This window comes from Magnolia sinica, chromosome 7, assembly GCF_029962835.1.
Source record: "Magnolia sinica isolate HGM2019 chromosome 7, MsV1, whole genome shotgun sequence".
Classification (NCBI taxonomy): domain Eukaryota; kingdom Viridiplantae; phylum Streptophyta; class Magnoliopsida; order Magnoliales; family Magnoliaceae; genus Magnolia; species Magnolia sinica.
The window spans coordinates 94,479,115-94,501,188 of NC_080579.1; the positions used below are offsets into that span (position 1 = coordinate 94,479,115).

The 22,074-nt window shown below is 40.6% G+C and overlaps 1 protein-coding gene across 1 annotated transcript; it reads right to left on the reverse strand.

The window, feature by feature from the left end:
• Positions 1-4,257: 4,257 nt before the first annotated feature.
• On the reverse strand, positions 4,258-13,485 carry LOC131251790 (sucrose synthase 1-like). The gene is made up of 16 exons (XM_058252747.1): positions 13,293-13,485; positions 11,764-11,898; positions 10,624-10,753; positions 10,386-10,537; positions 10,100-10,292; positions 9,310-9,428; positions 8,939-9,155; positions 8,745-8,840; positions 8,404-8,577; positions 8,162-8,278; positions 7,877-8,043; positions 7,044-7,268; positions 5,933-6,251; positions 5,575-5,819; positions 5,346-5,484; positions 4,258-4,562 (listed from the first exon to the last, which is right to left on the reverse strand). The coding sequence occupies exons 2-16, from the start codon at positions 11,859-11,861 to the stop codon at positions 4,530-4,532; spliced, it is 2,424 nt and encodes an 807-aa protein (XP_058108730.1). The 5' UTR covers positions 11,862-11,898; positions 13,293-13,485; the 3' UTR covers positions 4,258-4,529.
• Between the last annotated feature and the right edge of the window lie 8,589 nt (positions 13,486-22,074).

The window sequence follows — 22,074 nt, forward strand, 5'->3', positions numbered from 1 at the left end:
AGGGGCTGGTCAAAGTAAAATTCATGTCCGATGAATAGCAGTCAATGCTTTAACGTTTAATGGGTTTGGATATAATAGATGGTTAGTATCTGAATGGCTGTGATTAAAACTGTGTTTTAATGGCTATTATTGAGCCATCGCAATAGGATTGTTGTTTCCGTGTAATTTAATGTAATTATTATTATTCTTTTAGATAATCAAGTATATAGCATTTTAAATAGCTCGAATTAGCCAGGATGATGATGTGATATAATAGATCTAAGGATTTCATCTCATATCATTGCGGTGATATGAGTACACCCATTGGAGGAATGATAAAGATGAGTTTATAACCACAAGCTATGGCAGGTCACGAGACTATTGGATGGAGTGGATTTGTAGCAAGGGCCAGTCGCCCAAGGCAAAGAATGAATGCATCTTGTCTTCAAAATAAGGTTTTGCTACATTGGTTTACTATAAACATTTGGATCATGTACACGTGCTAAGCATGCGTTGCTGATTGGTAGTCAAGGATGGTCCACACCAAACAAGAAAAAAATAGGCCCGGGATGGAGGAATAGGGTTGAAGAATTTAGGTGTTGTTGACACCATGGATTTAGGTGGATTCGGGGGGATTTCAAATCCCCTAATTGTTAGGCAGCATAAAGTAATTGGGGGTTTCAAATCCCCCTCAAAGAGGGGTTTGAAATCCAATGCGAGAGCTTGGATTGCTTAGGGGTGTACATTGAGTTAAACCGAGTCGAGATGGCCTCAGCTCGAGTTGGCTCGGCCACTAGCTAACCTTAGCTCGAACTCGGCTCGGCTCAATCCTCGAGCCTGACTGGCCATCTTAGCTTAATTCGGTCAGCAACTTAGGCATTTTCGAGCCGAGTTCTCCATTGTAGCATTTTCACAAACACCTGGACTGCACCTTCAAAATCTTACTGTATTTAAGACAATAACAATGGTTTTACAAGTATTTTATCAAACACCTTCTAAGCAACATAAAAATCAAGAAAGAAAAGGGTGTTGGTTTCATACACATACATTCATTGCCACCAGCCACACTTCTTTGAGTCGTTTCATCAAACACTTGGTGAACAACATCAACATCAAAGTAATCATTCGATTCGAGCTGGGTTCAATCCAAGTTGAGTCGAGCTAGGGCTAGCTTGAACTCATTTTCGAGCTAAAAAAACAGCTCCACTTGGCTCGAACTCAGCTTTGAACCAAGTCGAATCGGGCTTTTTCGAGTCGAGTCGGGTGAGCTAACCGAGCTAGCTCGGTTCGTGTACACCTCTACCTAAAATCCACTCAATAGTTGCATGTGTAACATATGTGTCACCATACTATTATTCTATTGGGCACATGATCCGCTAATGATATCCAAAACAGTTAAGGGGTGTTTGGAGCATGGGATTAGATGGGTTTAAGTGGGATGAAATTACCAAAATGTAATGATTACACTGTGTCAGGGATTGTCGTCTAATCCCATGGCTTGGAGGCCATCCCACTTCATGTTTGGAAAACGGATTGGCTACTTATCTTGCCACTACCGATCGGTGCTCTGTGGGCCCCACCATAATGTATGTGTTTCATCCATGCCGTCCACCCATTCTTCCATGTCATTTTATGGTATGAGCCCAAAAATGAGTTTGATCCAAATCTCAAGTGAACCGCACGGTTGGCCCTAAGAGGTTTTTAATGGTGTAATTCAATCACTACCGTTTTCCCATGGTGTAGTCCACCTGAGATTTATATCAACCTCATTTTTGGGATCAAGCCCATAAATTATATTTCAAAATGGATGGACAACATGGATAAAACACATACATCATGGTGGGGTCCACATAGCACCGACCACTAGCTACACGAAACCCAAAGTAAGATTGCAGAAACCCATGCCCCTGTGTTGATTTCAAGAAGGGGCTTTACAAGTCATACCTTATGTGAGTCCCAAACAGACATTGCAATGATCTATGGGATCTTATAACCCACTCCCACCAAATCCCATTTAAACCCATGTGCCTAACGCCCCCTTAGATTATCAATTGCATCACTATAATTACTTTAATATGATGATCAACATCGTCCAAACATTGTCCATGTAAATCAATGACTAAAAGTCGTTGGCTAGTCACTCAAACATGATCTTGTGCTTGAGGCCCATCCAAGACTTGAAATTTCATCATTTTCGAATAAAGCATATATTTCAGGGGGCTTATTACAACCATTGTATTAAGTAATTAAATTCAAACCCCCGTAAATATATCATTCATGGCTACTTTTGGATTAAAGTTGATTCCCAGTCCAGAGTGCCAAACACAATTCGAGGATTCAAATTCAAGGGGTTCTGAATCGAAGCTCCCAAAATGCAGGGTGTTTCAAATGCAGGGGGTTCTAACATTGGTAGTGCTTCCATCCTTGCTGGACACATCACGTGGATGGTTTGAATCACTGACAAGCCAACAAACCATAAATACTGGGGTCTCTTATGCTTCTTTTGGTTTGGACTGGCGGAAACGCACAAAGAAGAATCAAATAAGATCATCACAATCACACAAGTAAATCTAACAGAAAATACTTTGAATTTATATGGAAAATTCTTGTGAAAAAAAAAATACTAAACAAAGCAATAATACGCTATGAATAACAAAATTATAAGGGCCTGTTTGTTTTTTCAAAGAAAAATTAATAAACAAAGCAATAATATACTATAAATAACAAAATTATAAGAGATAAAACTTTACTAATCCGAAACTCCAAGAAAAATGCCCTACCATTTTCTCCCTCCAAAACCCTGTCAACCCTTAGTGAAAACAATAATAAAAATAAATTGCACAAAAATGCGCCTGTCGATCTGTCGAGTCGACCGGTTGAAATGCAGAGGTTTTGACCCATCGAAAACTCCAAAATCTTCCATAGAATTTTCCCAAAAACTGAATTATTTCCATAGCCTTCAACCCGTCGAGCAGACAGTAGACCAGTCGATGGCCCATATTTTAATATAAATTTGAGGCATCCGATTTTCAACCCTTCTACCATGAGGACCGATGTGATCGATTGTGAGAAATGGGCCAGTCTGATCAAATGGCTCGTGTCTAAATCTGCACATGTTTGGCACTCGTAAGTTGGTCGGTATGTACCTGTGCCGTGTAAAGCGGCACCGTGAAAACCCATTACGATTCTCCAACAAAGGGATGGGATGGGTCATCCCAGGCCCAGATCATTAATCTGATGGACCTGAATTTAGGCAGGAGTACCGCCCTATCCGACCACGAGTAGACTTAGACCTGGGCAAAGGCCACGCCTTATCTTAAAGACATACCCAAACAGGGCCAGGGTCCAGCTAGTTTATTGCCAGGCCTGAGATAAAGGCCCAGGCTCTGACTACGAGCCCAAGAATTAAAGACCAGGAACAAACATGGAAGATTAGGCCCAGAAGTCTAATAGGCCCTTCTAGCCAACTGTTGTTGGGCCACACTCGACACATGCATGCACGCACTTTCTTTTGCAAGAGGGACCAATCCTTCAGAGGATTAGACTGCATTTGGATCACGGTCGTTTCACATCTGAAGAAAAATAATTTGTGAATTTTGAATTTCTCGACAATGTTGGTAGAATGTGTGGTCCCCACCCACGTGTTCATGACATCCACACCATCCATCATGTGCAACCTCTCATGTTCTCCTTAGAGCCCAAAAATCAGGCCGATCCAAAACTACTGTGGGCCATGGGCCACACCAAGCAATATCATGCCTAAAACCTCTTTAAGGTCACGTGGTGTGGCCCTCCTAAGTTTTGAATGATCTAATGTTTGGGGGAGTTTTCCATAATGGTTGGTGTTCCCATCCCAACTGTCCCAGAGGTGCGACCCACCTGTGATTTGGACCGGTGTAATTTTTCCGGGCACGCCTTACAGACATAGTGAATGTGAACCCTGCATCATGGTGGGCCCACGCTCAACATTGTAGCTTATTCTACAATTAACGTGGGGAATCAACCTCTTCCATTGTTGGTAGACTTTCCAAAATTTGGGAAATGGGGTTGTTTGGTGTTTGTATCAGGAAGAATTTATGGTCACATATCCAACCATACAAAGCCTCATTTCTTGATCTTTTGCGAAATCTTCTGAAGTAGAAAAAACTAAATAAAACTGCAAATAATTTTTCCTGCAGCCCAAGCCAAAGACAGTCTTAAGTACGGGTGTGTTTGGTTATACCAAAGACAGTCTGATTTAATGGAAAATTTCATGAAAGCAGCACCCTACATTGAAAATGACGTTACAACAGAACTCTTGTTCACTTGCATTATAATGAAAGTATCACACAACCGTACTTGATTTACAACAACAAAAAGAAGAGAGAATGCATATCCCATTGCAATCTCAAACAATTCCCACAGAATACATGCAAAGCTTCAATTATTCGGAGGAAAGAAAATGAAAAGGTGAGAACAAACACAAAACTATTCCATTTGCACCTACATAAAAGCTCCCGCCCATAGTCTCCCTATCCACTGTGTGAGGAGCGGGACACCTGCCCATGGATCTATTCATCAACGGCCAAAGGAACAGATTGCGCCTGAGATGAAGGGAAAAGAGGAAAAGGGAAAAAAGTTAGACACAACAAACCTATGGCATGGAAACAATGGTAAACCTATCTTTTGAAGGAAAATCAAAATCGAGCCTGATTTTTATTTTGTTAACAGAAGCAGGAACAGAAACAAGAAACACAGTTTGTTTGTTGGGATTTGGATTTAGGGGTATCAGCTGCATTCGATTCGAGTCTTGAGCTGATTAATAGAGTTCGAAAATGCTTCAGGTTACATTTGGAAGCAGCCACAGATTGTGTGGAATGTATCTCCGAACTCTTTCTCATGGATTGTTTGGTCTGGCATCCTTGGATCTGTGAAAATCTCTTGGGCAATGCCTGGCTCAATCAACATTTTGTATAGGAGCTTTCGCAGATGGAGGATTGCATTATTGGCTATTGTGTGGTCAATTTGACTTAGAGGGGAATAATCAGGCCTTTCAGAATCTGAATTGTCAAGTGATGGGTGTCCATAATCGGCTTCTTCAGTTTCTGTCTGATTGGTTGCCCTGAGGTGTGCGTGTACACATATTGATTATTTTAGAAAAGGAATAAATATATATCTTGGGGGCAGAAAAACAGTAACCTTGTAATCTGCCTGTTTGAGTCACATCATCCGTACTACCCCAAAAGCCTGGTGGACTGGTGTTGGCTCACCAATATATTTGACCAAATGATGATTTGGGGTATTTTTAAAATCTAATTTGAGTGGAAAGATTTGCCTTTTTTGTGCTATTTGAAGGTAATTTTTATCCGAGTAGCCAACAAGATTACCAGATTGCGGTATTTAAGGCCGTAAAACATCTCGAGGTAGCGGCGGGTTTCACGCCTCTCCAGCTTAGAGACATACTTCCAGAAGCCGTAGACTCCGGCCAATGTCATCAACCTCTCAGAATAGATCTGCCATGTATACCTGCAATGTGGGTAAGCAAGAAAAGAGAATCAGAATCAAGCATATGGAAATACAAAGCAATTGAACTTACGAGATAAAAACACTGCTTACTTTTCATAAATGCGCTTCAGTCCTCCTTGTGAGACCATATCCCAGTGGGCCGGATCTTCCTTGCACTTCTCAAAGAAGTCAGCGATGAGATCGGCAGCTTTATCACCTTGGTAGGGATCAATGTGGAATCCTGATGTCCCGTGTACTATGATCTCAGCGGGCCCACCATGATCAGTTGCGAAGGTGGGCAGACCGCATGTCATGGCTTCAACAACAGTGAGTCCAAAAGCTTCATACAATGCTGGCTGGAGTCATAGAGAAACATCCCATCAACATTATACAAACAGTAATTAGCAGTTTGCAGCAGTAGACCATGACCAAGTTGGTTAAAATTCCTGCAAGTAGCAACATTGCATACCTGTATGAAAGCTCCTTTTGTGTCTGCTATGCATCGATAGAGCTCACCGTTGCGCACCCGATTCATTTGGGCAGAAATCCATCGGAACTGGCCATTCAACTTGTATGTTTCAATAAGCCACTTCATCTTCTTCATTTCATCTTGTTCCTCCCGATCCTGCGACTCTTTCCCATGGTCACCAGCCACAATTACAAGGTTAACCAGTTCCCTGAGCCGCGCATTCTTGCCAAACCACTCAACCAATCCAGTTAAGTTCTTAACACGGTCAAGTCTTGCCATCGAAAATATAATTGGCTTATTCCGGTCGTTCAACATGCATCTGCAACAATTCCCAAAGAATCACTTCACTGTCTGAATAACTTACGCACAGGCCAAAGAAACCGGCAGTGGCAATTCCAGAAACCCCCACGTACCGACATGCCCATCAAAAGTGTACCATGGTGTTCAAATATATCAAAATATAGTTTGTACAATAAACAGAAATACAATAATGCTAGATAAAATAATACTAAAAACAATAAACAGAAAGCTTTTCTATATCGCATACGCCTGTGCGATATAGCTCATGTACAACCACACGTGCTGGCACGGCACATGCATGCGAGATCAAACCCATCCATCATGTTGGTCCGACCTTGTACATGTTTTCCAGAAATAAATTTGGGTCCAATCAGAGGTGGAAACAGATGGATGGGTTAGAAACCTTCGGCCAAGTTTTTCAAGGCCATACATTTGTTTTGCACACTGTGGCCCACCTGACCAGTCGATTGACTGATTCTTGGGCTAGGGCATCAATATAGTGGTGCCATCCTGATGGAAGGATTGGATCTTGAACCTATCGTTCCGTGTACATGAGGTTTATTAGCAAAGCTCAAAAATATACATCAATAATATAGAAAACAAGGGTCAAAACAATCTAGTTAATGGTTTGCCCTACAACTGATGTCTACATGCATCCAAGATGCATGTCTGACACTGAAAAAAGGAATGTTTTTTCTTCCCCCTCAAATGAATAAACTGGTGTCATGGTCATGAATATCACTATATAAAAACAAATGAAAAAACGGGGAAAAAAAAAACAAAACAGAGAGGGTGATGCAGAAGCACTAACATGTGTTCTGTGTTCTGGACAGGACTGTAGAGTAGTTCCTCTATTTCAGGATGGAGGGCAGTGAGTCTTTTCTCTTCCTCTGAATATGGGAAGTAAATAGACATATCTGCTCCCGGTGAGACAATGTTGAACTTGGGATCAAACACATCAATACCATGAACAACTCGGTAGAGTCCCGGAAGAGTGAAGGCTTTATGGCTCTCATATTGTCCAACAGTGTCCTTGCTGAAAGAATGCAAAACATAAAGTCAATCAGTCAAGTGATATGTTTGGGGGAAAAGACATAGTAAGATCCATGCTGATACAAGGATATGCAATTAATTCAGAAAAATTCTAGCCAATGACTACCATGAATAGAAGTGCGTGGAAAGAAAGTGCCAATTAGTTTTAAAAACATTGCAATTGATTTCTAAGTAACAGCTTCTCAAATTCACTGCCCACTTCCCACCCTTAAAATATTTTTTGCACTCGGTGGAAAGAGTATAAGACATTTATCAGTTATCCAAGCAGACATCAGAAAGAAGAACTTTACAGCAACAGACATCTGTAATCATAGTTAAAGACAATATAAGAAAGCATGTCGTAGCAATGCGCCAGCCTGTCTTGTTGATGTCAGGTGGGCAGTCAGACTTTGTAAAGCAATCACGAGGAAGCTGATCCCAAATAGCTTGGACAAGGCTATGATAACGAAGAATCGAACAGAAAAGCATGAAGCACATCAACCCCGTATGAAAGAAAACATGGATTGAATTAAAAGTTCCTTTCTAGGGCGAAAAATCCCATTTACGAAATTTGCTGTTTAGACTAGTAAATGGTGAATGGTTGGAGAATACCTTCCCGCAATCTCTTGGTATGTACTTGTGATAATAAAATCTGTATAGTTCATGGCGATTAGATCCGCAGTAAATTGGCACGAGAAATGGTACTTCTCATCAAATTTTTTCCAGTATATGTCAGAATCTGGATACTTCGTTTTCTCCAAGGCATGAGCAATGGTGCACTGCACAAGAACAGAAAAAAGAGAAACGTGTCATGGAAAAATTCAAGTCAAAATCAGTTTCCACAGTACCCATACAACAGATCCAATGGAAAAAAAATAAAAATATTTTCAGATATACCTGGGTAACTCCCAGCCTATGTGCAAGCAAAGACGCAACAAGATTTCCATCACTGTAGTTGCCAATGATAAGATCTGGTGTGGCATGCAGCTCGCCAACAATCTCATTTGCAACATCCTAATAATAAGACGGACATTTTAGAGATTTCTAAGAGGTGGAGGAAGATATGTGACTGGCAGGTCGCGTAAAAGGAACTATATTAAAAGAGGGACTGGGAGTGATAAAATCAAATTAGAGTTTACCTCTGCAAAAGTGTCCAAGTACGGCCATACATCAAATCGTGAGATCCATTTACGGAGAATTCCCTTCTCAGTTCTGAAGGGAACCCGCAGAATGCTCGCATGATCTGTTCCAATGATTTTCTCAAGACGCTGATTGCAAGTAGTCCCTACTGCATCAGGGAGTAGTCTAGTGACCTGGGTTCCACACAAGGAAAGGCATCAAAGAAATTAGGGAACCCTACAACTACAACTACAGGAACTTAAAAGAGAAATTTCAGGCTTTCTGAAATGAAAGTTGCAATATCCAAACACTATTCAATGAACCAGCCATTATAGATACAGAAGATTGACATCAAACTTACAACAAGAATTTGAGGTGTGATATCAAGGCCTTGCTGTTGAATTCTGAGAAGCATCTCATTCTCCAAGGCACGAACTTGATCCAAAATGTAAACAATCTGCAGATATATTTTTAACGGACAACAATTCAGAATATAAATATATACATATATATTTAGGAGGCGAAAGAGGAACTATTATTTACTAAGAAACATACCTGGCCCCCAGTGTCAGGCAATCCTAGAACATTAGCTTGGGCAAAGTATCCATGGGGAGAAAGGATTACAACATTAAACACCATGGGAATCCTCCCAAGAAACTTCTCCAATGTAAATGGGTCAGGTGCCTCGAGGAGTTCCAAGAGTAGATGAACCATCTCCAATGCACGTTCAGCTGTAGCACCCCACCCTTTCTCTAAACCCATCTCTTGGAATCTGAACATCATAAATGCACAAAGTTTTCAGAATCTATGGTTTTCATCATGATTACTAGAAGATTCATGAATATTACATTCACTAGATTAAGTTAAATCAATTATTAACTCAAATGTAATAAATGAACGACAAAAAAGGTAAAATTGTAAGAGACCTGTGATCAAACTCTGAATATGGTGTCTCTGGAGGGAGCATTGACAGATATTCCTCTGCCTTTCTCATAACAGACTGGAGAGAATTAAGGCTATGTATCCTGTCATTCAGCATCATTGTCTGCATGCCATAATCAAGTATTAAACCACATCGATTCCCTAGTGGGGGTGGCTAACAGTGGAGTGTGTAGTGACAGTGGGTGTGTACTAATAAGCTAACAAAAAAAAAAAAAAAACCACATGGGATAGAGTTTGTAATTTCATCCCAATCCCTGTTTCTAGATTTCCTACTATTTCAAACAAACTGTTAAACCCTGTTTGGTAGACACTTAAAAATCAATTCATCTCATTTTAATCAACAGTAGTCATGTATCAGAGATCTTGTTTCTAATATATGGTTACTGTTAACATGAACTCACGTGTATTAGAGATACAGGATCTCTAATACGTAATCACTGTTAACTAAAATCAGATGAACTCATTTTTAGGTGTCTACCAAACTGTTAACTAAAATCAGATGAACTCATTTTTAGGTGTCTACCAAACGAGGCCTTAGTTTTTCCTTCTTTGTACTGCTGGTTGATTGAACAAGTTTTTCTGCTAGTTTACATTAAGCTTGGCTTCAAAAATAAGCTGCGGTACCATTAATCCTAAGTGAATAATGTTGCAACTTATAATAAGGGTTGAAATGAGAAGTCAATCATTTATCAAAGGATGTGATTCCGAGAATAATAAAGCAAAAAGTCAAGAGAAAGGAAAGACAGCATGATAAAGTGGAGTCAGGGATTTCACCTTCCCCTTGTAGCTATGCACTCGAAGAAAATCGAGCAGCGGATGCATGCTTTCTTTGTCATTAAACATTTTTGAAGACAGGTGGCGGTTGAGGAACTGCACACCATTGCCAATGGATTTTGTTTGAGTCGGCCGAGGAAAAGAATCGGTGAAGGGCTCAAAGTCCAACTCAAGAACAAAGTTACTTTTGAAGCTGCAGCCAAAAAAAAAAAAACCTTTAATATGGTAAATAATGATATAGTAATCCTTCTCAGCAGAACTTTTCAGCCAAAATTCTGGCAATTACCCTTCATCAACAAGTTGTTCTTTAAACTCAAGATACTCAGAAACTTTCAACTCCTCTACAACCAGTTCGTGTACATTGATGCGTACATATTCCCAGACACCAGGCCTCGGGCGAACAGCTAAAGCAACCCATGGAGGCAAGACTATTGCTTCCTGCATCTCATCAAAATAGACAAACATGAATGAAAATAATCTCATTTCATAGGGCTTAAACAAATCGGCAGTTGAGATATATCCACCTGTGTCGCTCTCAAAACACCTCCAAATACCCCTTCCTTTAGTTTTTGTTTGTCCCCCTCAGGTATTACAGCTTCAAACTCAGCGAGCAATTGATGTGGTTGTAGAATTCCTTTCCCTTGGCTTACACACCTGCAGTGTCAATCCAACCCATGAATAAGCAGATATAAGAAGACCAAGTAGTACAATTCTCCAGTATATTTCTAACAGTACACCCTCTGTGCTTTCCTTTCCATAGCAATGCTCTGAATGCAAATCACAAACCTAGCAAAAATTCCACATGCTCTTAGGGCCTCTTTGGTAGATGGCTAAGAATGCGTTAATCTCATTTTAGTTAATCATAGTTATGTGCTAGAGATCATATTTCTTTTTGGTAGGTGCTAATGAATACTTATGATTGAGTAAAATGGGATAAACTCATTTTTGTGCATCTACCAAACAGGCCCTTAGGAGGAAAAAATAAAATGTTATTAAGAGGAAGTGCAACGGGAAATAGAAGGGAAAGAAAGCCTATTTTAAGGCCTCAAGCTTCTTGGAATATTGAGATTTCAACAGTGGGATTGACACCCAGGTAGAAAATCTAGGGAACAATAAGCCGGACAAGAATAGAAGCTGTTCGCATATTGTTGCCAACTCCAACCAAGCCTATAAAATTTCAAATTATGCATGTCTGCAGGATCATGCAACAACATAAAAATATATACCTAGCTCCTAATAGCATTCAAGTGCTTGAAAACTTGAATCAGTGGTCTGTAATCAGCCTTTCAATTAATTCAACTTAGCCTACTTTCATTTTCACTTGAAGAAAAAATAAATCAAAAACATCAAGTGAGCTGGCTTTTTATGGGGTCATCGTTGGGAGTTTATAGGCCAACTCAGTCATTGAACATCAATTCATCTCATTTTCATCTGCACAAGAGTATGGGGAATGGATAAAGTGGTAAATTTTGAAAAGGGGCAACTGAAAGAATCAAGCTATTCCGTCGATTCATCACATGAAATCAAACCCAATATCCTAAAGCAGGTGCCAAATCAGCAGCCAAAACCAGAGCACACCACCATTTCCGGTACATTCGTATGAGTAAAAGCCGTTGCAGAGCAAGAAGAGAAAAGTAGACAAATAATAGAACAAAGGGCCAAACCTCGACAGAAGGGAAGACAATTCATTCCGATGGAAGGATAGAGTGTCGCCCATACGCTCCCGAAGGCTATGAATACGTGTTAGCCTGCGTTCAGACATGGCTTTCCTTGGCTATCTGTCTCTCAAAGGCCTGAGACTGCAAAACAAAAGAAACAGCAAAAAATAGATAATGAAATTCTCTCATGCAGAAGCTTCAATATATAGAGATAAGGATAGACCAGAAAGTCAAATCCTACAAAATATAAAACATCTAGAAGTTCAAAAGTTCTAAATCTACCAACACACGCAACTGGAACTGTTAAAAGAAGGTTCGAAGTAAATGAAAAATCAACCAAATTCAAGAGGGTTTTTATCATCAGGGCCTAGAATTTGTACAACTGGGGTATTGTCTGCCAATCCAAACCGTTGATCTGTTGAACCATAGATAGAAAATTCCTCAAAAAATTCAAGATTGGACAGTCTTGACCCCTTCAATCAGTTAGTCTGACAGAGATGGAAGTGGTCCACACTCAGCTGTAAAAAAAAAAGGCCAAACATTTTCCAGCAAAGATTTCCAGTCTGTGAATTTCTCAGGATAGCTCGTCCACGGTGGGACCCATCGGATTGATGCACTGGATCATCAAACCGTGGACCCCACTTGTAGAGATACAAGGACATCGGATTCTATACATATCATATGATTCTTCTAAATTCAACTGAAAAAATTACCTCTGTATACAATGGAATTTAATTCAAAGATTGATTACGAAATGCTGGAGAAACCTTTTTCCCACAACAGGAAAAAAACACAGCAATCGTTGAATTACATTGACGAGAAATCTAGGGAGTTCCTGACATAAATGATGTTGATGGAACTTCTACCAGAAATTTGGAAATTGACGTAATCTCTAAAAAGAAAGTTTGAACATTAACGAACAATAGCCGGCGAATTGGACTAAAATCTGAAAGAATTTTTACCATAGTTGAAAGGAAACTATAAGAAGCATGTAAAACGCAGAATATCAGAATTTTTACAACTTTCGAATGAAAATTTGAAAATCTCAAGTAAAAACCCCAACTGAAGTTTTTTCTTGCCTTCAAAAGATCAAAGCCATGGATCATGAAGAATATCAACGACAAGAAGTTCTCAACTAAAAAAACTTTAAATTTTTGCGAATTTCATAGTGTGGAGAACAGAAGCATATTGTACAGTCGAGATCGAAATTTAAAAGAAAAAGACGATCTTCGACATGAAACTCACTAAAAATTACACTTTTGCCGAGAAAACGAGGAGAATCTCGAATCAAAAGCATCGTTTTACCTTCCGAAAGGAAAACCTAGAGGCAGAAAGCGAAGAAAAAGACGATTTCCATTTTTTTTTTAAATCACTAGAAATTATATTTTCACCTGCCAAATGAAGAAAACTTCAAATCGAGATCGTCATTTTACTCTTCTTAACGGAAAAAAGGACGATCTTCAACAGAAAATTCATGATAAATGATAACTCCGCGGAGAAAATGAGGAAATCAAGAGACGGGAGCATCGTTTTACCTTCTGAAATAAGAAATCGTAGTCGCACAAAGAGAGAGAGAGAGAGAGAGAGAGAGAGAGAGAGAGAGAGAGAGAGAGAGAGACGGTCTTGAACGGAATGCGAGAGAGAGAGAGAGACAGAAAGAGCGACGATCTTGAACGGAATGCGAGAGAGAGAGAAATGAAATGAGTTTGGATGTGGAAGAAACGGAGACCGTGAGTGCCTTCTTATAGAGAGAGAGATGTGATTGGTTTTACGCTGTTTCCACGAAGAGGATGAAGAAGAAGCTCAGTCCGCTTCCGGTTTCAGTTCCCAAAAACCGCTTTACGCCATCAAACCGGTTTTCTTCTGGCACAACTGCATCACCATTTTTTGGGAGCGGAAGAGGTGTAACCCGGGTAACACTGGCGTGGGGCCCACCTTAATGAAGTGTTGTATATCCACGCCGTTCATCCGTTTTTCCATCCCATTTAAGTTTGTATTCTAAGAAGTTAAGCAGATCCAAATCTCAAGTGGACCACCGCACGGGAAACAGTGGTGTTTGAGTGCATCACCATTAAAAATTCCAAAGGGCCCATAGTAAGGCTTCCCTAATGTTTATTTTCCATCCAAACTATTTATGATCTTAGTAAGACATAGATGAAGGGAAAATATAAATATCAGCGTAATCCAAAACTCTTGTGGTCCACATAAAGTTTTTAATGTCCATTTATCACTATTTATAGTGTTGTGGTCCAAATGAAATTTATATCTTCTTAAGATCTAGAATAGAATGATAAAATTAGATTTAAGAGGAAATGGACGGCGTGGATATACAAAATAAAAAAACATCAATCGGGTGTTACCCCAATAACAGAAGCCAATCCGCTCCCCCAATTTTTTATGCTTTTTGTTCCCTCCCTTCGTTGAAACTTTTTTTTTTTTTTTTTTTGTCTTTTTTTCTTTGTTTTTTCTAGTACAATGACATTGACGGATCCACTGCAAACGTTTTACTTTAAGCTTGACGTACAAATCAATGTATGGGGCCCGCTGTGACGTTTTAGTAACATCCAATCCGTTCATCGTTTTCCTCCAATAGTTTTATGGATGATTTTTAAAAATAATTTAAATTGAAAGCTCGTGTGGGCCACACCAAATGGAAAAGTTATCACGTCCACCGTTAAAAACCTTCTACGCTGTATGTGGGGCCGACCGTGTTTTCTAATTCTATAGGATCAAGTCCGGAGATGCATCCAGTCAGGATGGATGGACACCCAAAATCATTGGCCAATCCAGACCTTAGATGGGCTAAAACATAGAAGATTTAGACTTTTTTTAAAAAAAAATTATGAATCATACGCCATTTCTAAGTGGATGTCTACAGAGCATCATACGTAGCCAGAGTACCAAATAATTCCATCATACAGAGCATCATACAGATCATCATACCAAAGAATTATTTGCAATGACCACTCGCGAGCCGGGGGTGTAGCTGTACATTAGGTTCCGGTTTTCAATTTGTGACAGTAGGACCCCTGAATCAATGATCTGAGCCGTTGATATAACAGATCTCACTTTGGACGGTTCATGAACTAAAACTTGCTGTAACTAGAAGATCTAGATATGAATATTAGTATTTTTTTTTTTTTGTTGAATGCGAACCGGATGTAATTCTTTCGTAGCTGACCTGTTGAAAAGTTATAATTTAACATTTGGGATTTTTTATTTTTTTTTGTTTGTTTATCTCCGCTGGTCACCGTAATCAGAGGAGGCGGTGATCTCAACCGTTGGATAACCGAACCGCGGAGCCTACTTGTGCGAACTGAAAACCTGTACCGAGCTTCTGCAAACATTCACGCGAGCATGGGATGATTCGTATTTTGCATTCTGCGGCTGAAAACAGGCCATGCGGCACATTGGATGTATAATTAAATATTGACAGCTAAAAAAAATTGACATACGGAAAAGGTTCACCTTGCATTAATAGCCAGTTTCATGATCTGGATGACCTGAAATTTTTATGATTAAGGATAAGAGGGAGGATGCACCTGATGAACGGACTGGATCTCGTGATCACTTGCCAAATTAGTATGAGTGGGCCGCGAGTGGCTTTTAGGACCAAAATCAGCCTTAGGGCGCGGATGACGAAGATCGCAAATATTTCCGTCATAAGTGGATTTAGGAAAGATTTTATGGGGGAGCGGATTAGGTATTTCCCGGCTAACACCTTAGTGTGTGTTACCCTTTACCGTGTGAGGTCCACCTTGATGATTTTTTCTATATCCGTGCCGTCCATAATTTTTATCATATAATTTTAATATGTTATATAAAACATAAAGCATATAAAAATTTCCAGTAGACCATAGAACTAGAAAAGTGATGTATGACCATTAAAAAATTATTTTAGGCCACGAACGTTTTGGATCAAGATGATATCTGTATTTTCCCTTCATCCAAGTCCTATTTAACTTATCAAAGGGTTGGATGGAAAATAAACACTGCAGATCTTCTTACGTGGGCCCTAGAAAGTTTTTAATGGTGGACGGCCAATCACCACTCTTTCCTGTAGTGTGGTCTTCGTATGATTTCGATCTGCTTGATTTTTTGCACCATACCTTAAAATAGGCTGAAAAAAATGATGAACTGCGTGGATATATAATATATCATCAAGGTGGGCCCCACGGTAAGGGAAACACATTCACCCTTATACATGTGCGTCGATCCATACCATACAAGATATGAGACACCCCTTCAATTGACCGTAACGAAATTGAGCCTCTTGTTTTTTGTTAGCTGATTTCATGATTTGAACCATCTGATTTATTTATTTTTTCCACTGAAAATTGGACCTTTGAGCATCCGAGATGACCATCGGTTGCATGTTGAGATCATATGCATCTTGCATTGACATTTTGTTTCATTTTTCCATATATCTATTTTATATTTGCATGTGCACCCACCGAATCAAATAATGAATAAGGAACATTCACCACATGGACCGGTGATTTGATTAGTTTCTAGACCTTAAGAAAAATCTCAACTGAATACAGTTTTGAATATATATTGTATTATTGTTTAAATGAGATATACTGAATTATCATTCTTCCCTATGATTAATGGAAAAAAATCAATTTGCACCCTCTAATTTGGTAAAATTATTGTGAAACCTTTAAGACTCCAATCTCCACATGGGATAAGGTCGCACAAAATCTGTAGCTAAACCATAAACTATTTATCCCAATCTTTTTTTTTTTTTTAAAGTCTTGAACTATTAATAAGATCATACTTAATCGGACATGTATTTGATTCCATTTATATATGCGCACAAATTCTGATATTTTAATCACGATGAACGTTCATGTACTCTAAGGTTAAAAGAATTTTATCATTGCAAACTTTATCAATAACAACCCATTAAAAATATTAATAAAATGACAATATAAATATTATTTTAAATGCAATTTACAATAAAATTTAACTGTTTCGTCAATTTGATCTATTGGATAAGTTTCATGTGCATATCATCACATTATTATTTATATTCTTCTTTTCATTTTCTTAGCTCCATTTTAATACCCGCTTGGCCAACATACTTCTACCATAATCGAATTTATACAAATGGCCTCAAGAATACATATTATACTGAAAATAAGGATAAATGGATAAAACATATACATCATCGTGGGGCCTACAGAGCTTTGACACCAACCAATTGGCTACTGTTGGGTAAAACAATCCAAACCGCGTCCCTTATCCATACCTAGTCATGCAAGTGATTTGATTTTTGATTTTTTATTTTTTGAGAATATTTGAAGCATTATTGCATTTCCTTTTCCAGCAGTCTTTCCAGAGCCACATTTTGAAAGGTTGGATTGTTGTTACATCAGTGACTTCCGCTTGACAGGACATACACAATGGAGGTCATGATGACTAATTGGACCAGGGATCCATGGACCCCACCTCCACGAACTAAAACCCAAATACAAATGCCAGTCTTTTGCATTTGGGTAGAAAAAGATACACGGATTGTGAAGGGGAAAAGTCTACAAGTTCATAAGTCGGCTTATGTGTAATGACCCGGAAAATTTCGTGCCAAGACCCGAATGGAGACCCGAGCCTGATAAGGTCTCTACGTCCAGAAACAGAGCAATGTCGCAGGAGATCAATGTAAGTGTAAGGACACACAAAGAGTTTACAAGCTCGCACAAGTGGTTGAAGTACCAATCTAATTTATAGGTCGGCTAAAGGATGGTTATGGATCGCATATAAATTAGCCACGTGTCGATTACGGATAGACCATAGCTTGGTCGCAGATCAGCTACAGATCGGTCACAGACCGAACATAGCTTGGTCATAGATCGATCATAGATCAGCCATATCTCGATATTAGATCGGTCGTATAGCGACAATACCCCTGGCAAGGTCTAAAGATCTCAACACCCAGATGGAAGAAACATGAACCTTTTGACTCATCTGACGGTCGAGAATGGCGAATGCCGATCTGTTGGTCAAGACAGTATCATTCATTACCAACTCAGTGCCCGCATTGGGATCCGACCTAGAACCAAGCTACAAATTCATAGAGTCCTCGTGAGATTCGAAAATCTCTCCCTCGATCTTCAGGAGATAAGATCAAATCCTGACAATCTCGAGAACTTACGATCTCGGGAAGATCCCGGATCATAGCAGATCTGCAAGATATCATGAAAGAATCCTTATACTGCGGGATCCTTTCTCTTTTATAAATATATTGACATCTTCCACCGTCTGAGGTACGTTCACAAAAACTCTAATACTCAACCGATCTCTTTTCTGGAGATCCTACCCCACCATAAATACCTTAAGCCTGACTTAGGCATCAGAGAGTCCCCTGAACAGACCAGGGCCTCCTTTGTCTCTCACTTTCGCTGTGCAGGTTCAAGAAGGTGCACTATGAAAGGTGTACCAAAAAACTACATCAATAGTTTGGCGCCGTCTGTGGGAAACAACATAATTAAGCCATTTTAGTTCTACCAGTGAACATCTCAAATCTAGTGATGGCCAAGGGAAGAAAAAGCTCAAACCCCTCCGATAGTCGTCCCGATCGCTACTGTGCCCGCTTAGGCCCTGCAACCCGTCAAGTGTCCTGAACCATGGGAGAGCCACCGGGGCTCTCTACAGCATCAAGCCACCTCGGGTTCAAGTCATCGCGGTCAGCAAAGGCACGGAAGGAATGGTCGGCATGACGCTCTTAAAAGAGAAGTCAGAGATATCAGAGTCGACCTAGGCTATTTGAAACAAATGATGGAAAACATGCAGCCTGAATGCGTTCATGAGCCCGATCAGGGGGAAGGATAGTCGAGCTATGTTTGAATGTGCACTAACCCTCCTCGACCCTCTGTCGTGCAAGACGCCTTGCAACCGAGCCTTCAACATGCCCCCATTGAACCCGTTTTATCCCATGTGTCGGGGACTATTCCATTACCTGTCTCTGACTCGCGGCATGAGATAGATCGGAAGAGGCGCAGCAGGGCCTCGGTCCAAACCACTGCCGATAGCGAGGAACCTTGGAGGATCAAGCTACAAAGTCTACAGCGACAAATTACGGACATGAAACAAACCTACCGAGGCAATGCAATTGCCCTGAAAGAGACTGAATCCCCATTCATAGTCAACATCTTGCGAGTGCGATTGTCGGATAGGTTTTGACTGCCTCAGATCACGCCCTACATAGGGAACACCGATCCAACAGAGCACGTGGAGTCTTTCCGAACCTATATGGAACTTCACAATGGTTCTGATGCAGTCATGTGCCGAGCCTTCTCACTGACTCTAGCCGACGCTGCTTAACTCTGGTTAAAACAGTTAAAACTGAGGTCCATCAACTCATTCTCCGAACTTAGTGAGGCCTTCGTCACTAATTTCATCGGAGGAAAGAAGAGACTAAAAGCGCCGGCCCACCTTATGAACATACTTCAAAAAGATGGCAAGCTCTTAAAGGATAACATCAAGCACTTCAATCTGAAAGCATTACAAGTTTGGAGATAAGACCGCACTGAACGTCACCATGACCAGGCTAAGAGATAAGCTGTTTCTCTCTTCCTTGAACAAGAATCATCCTACTACGTTGGTCGAGTTCTTGAACCGATCACAGAAGTACGCTAATACCGAAGAGTTCTAGATCCTGTGAGATGCCATCCAAAACAAAAACTCTGTGGCCAAAGAGCAGGTGGGTCCATGGCAGTGTGGAATGCTAGTAAAAAGAGGAAAGATGATTGGCCTCGGGATGAACGAAGGTCGAATAAATGACCCGACAGCAAGTTCACCAACTACGCTCCGCTCAATAAACCTCAGGAACAAGTCCTGATGGAAATAAAGGGTGAACGCTTCGTCAACTGGCCGAACAAACTAAGAGGAAATCCTGATCGACGAAGCAGGAACAAGTATTGTCATTTCCATCATGATCATGTACACAATATTAGTGACTGCTATAACCTGAAGCAAGAGATCGAAGGCTCATTCGTGAAAGTCACCTCGGTGAGCACGTAGACCAAGGAGAAACATTTGAATACAAGTCTTGAAGGGGAAATAAATATAACAAAATCAAAGCTCCAGAGGTCTGCCGCATGCTCCAAGCTCAACGCCGCAACCTAACGCCACCCGCACGCATCTATCGTGCATAAGCTTATGTAAAGCTTAGTGGGTAGTGAAAGTGTGTGCACAAGGTAAGTGTCAAGTAAGCAATATCAGAGTAAACGGAGATACAGATAAGTCCATGAACCATATAATATCAACAATACTGGCAAGATTACAAATCATACGATATCGGAGTAATGCGAAAACATGCTGATAGACCCATAAGGAGGATCGGCCTTATCTAGGCTATGCGATGCAAAAATATAATAAAAACAATATCATATACATATACATATATATACACGTGTGTGTGTGTGTGTGTAAGAGTGGGAGTGTCATCGTCTCAGGACACCCCACATGAATGGACTATCTGGATGCCTGACGTGCATCAAGATCAGGGCCCACATGGCATTGTCTATCACAAATGACTTCTATCTAAACCATCCCATACCTAAATTTGGATAGTCGACTCAATGTAGTAGACTCTGATCTCTGGTTAGTCGTGCACCTAATTGAAATCATGGCCATGTGAAGATACACAACAATTAGTTGCACACCACCAGCCCGAGTGGATAGAGAATGAATGAATGAATGTGTATGCAACTCCTACTCAATAATTCCATGTATCAGTACTGTATATCTTTGGGATCATCACCGAAGTCTAGTACACTCCAAACCAGATTGTCGCCCCATCGTGCTCAACCAGATGAGTGGAGGAGACCTCACTATCCACCTGGCCAGTAGTTAGCCAATATCTACCCGGCACGTCGATAGCGGACCCATTTATGAGCTGGTCAAACTCATCCTAATTTTGCCCACTACGAATTGGGTGGATAAGGCCACATCCCTTTCCAACCAACTACGATACAGTGGAAAATGCGGCCTACTGGTATTGGGACTTTCACCTAAGGATATCTATAGCACCCTATGTAGAACAGAATTTTGGTGTCCCATTTGGCCATCCACGATATGCCTGTTAAGGCTACGATCCTGATGTCGTTAGGGCGTACGGTAATCATAATCACACAATACGAGATGTATGAATCACACAGTCCAATCATGCATCAATCCTGCGTATACCATGTGCTCATGTGGGGTAACTCTGCCTATCAGGGAGTCCCATAAACAACCTGCCCTATGACATATGCAATGGTCACCCACATCTCATAACAAACATGCAGATGATGCGTATGGGTATGTATCATGATGTTATGCTGTCACATACTCATAATTGGTATCACCACGGCATCAACAATCGACCTCAACAATCAACCTCGACAATGTGGACATGTAACCGACATTGCCCTCAAGGAGTGGCCCACATAGAGCCTAACATATAATGGACTCATGGCCTCACTCAAGAGCTTAATACACATCACGATGGGCCTTTCATATGGGCCTAAAGTACATCACAATGGGCTCCATCGCCTAGCCCTAAAATGCATCACAATAGGCCCACAGGCCGAATACACAGTATACATGGCACATAATGCGAGATGCATAAATCAGGCAATCCAGTCATACAGCAATCATGCGCGTACTACGCGCTCATGTGGGCATCTCCCTTTTTTAGGGAGTCCCATAACAATCTACCCAATGGCATGTACTTTGATCAATCAGTCATCTCATCACAAGCATGCAAATGATGTGTATGGACATGTATTATGATGTTATGTTGTCACATACTCATAACCGGCATCGATAACCGGCATCGGCCTCGATAATCGGCATATAAACAAGGCGAGGTCCATAGATGAACAGCCGATCATCCATAGTATAAAGATCGGCACTCAGCCATGATTATATCAAATCCGATAGCATGGAGTCATTCGTCTACGACAAATGGGGCCCACTTATTTATGTTAACCTCCTAAGGGAATGATGAGAATGGGCCTAACAAGGCCTAAGGGAAGGTCACAATGTGGACATCTAACCAACATTGCTCCTAAGGAGTGGCCTACATAGGGCCAAACATATAGTGGGCCCATGGCCTCACGTACAATCACGATGGACCTCATTTACATCACATAGGCCTCGTCATATGAGCCAACATATATCACATCGGGCCTCGAATACACAACAGGTGGGCCTCGCGCCTGGGCCTCAAATATATCATATCGGGCCTCACCCATGTGCCTTATCACTTAGCCTCATATGTCAAGTGGGTCACATCACATGGGCCACATTATATGGGTCGCACCATCGGGC

Coding starts and splice junctions, on each gene's coding strand:
- LOC131251790 (XM_058252747.1), bottom strand. CDS start 11,861: ATGTCTGAACGCAGGCTAACACGTATTCATAGCCTTCGGGAGCGTATG. Junction 10,293..10,385: donor GAACAACTTGTTGATGAAGG/GTAATTGCCAGA, acceptor TTTTGGCTGCAG/CTTCAAAAGTAACTTTGTTC. Junction 5,485..5,574: donor CTGAAGCGCATTTATGAAAA/GTAAGCAGTGTT, acceptor CCCACATTGCAG/GTATACATGGCAGATCTATT.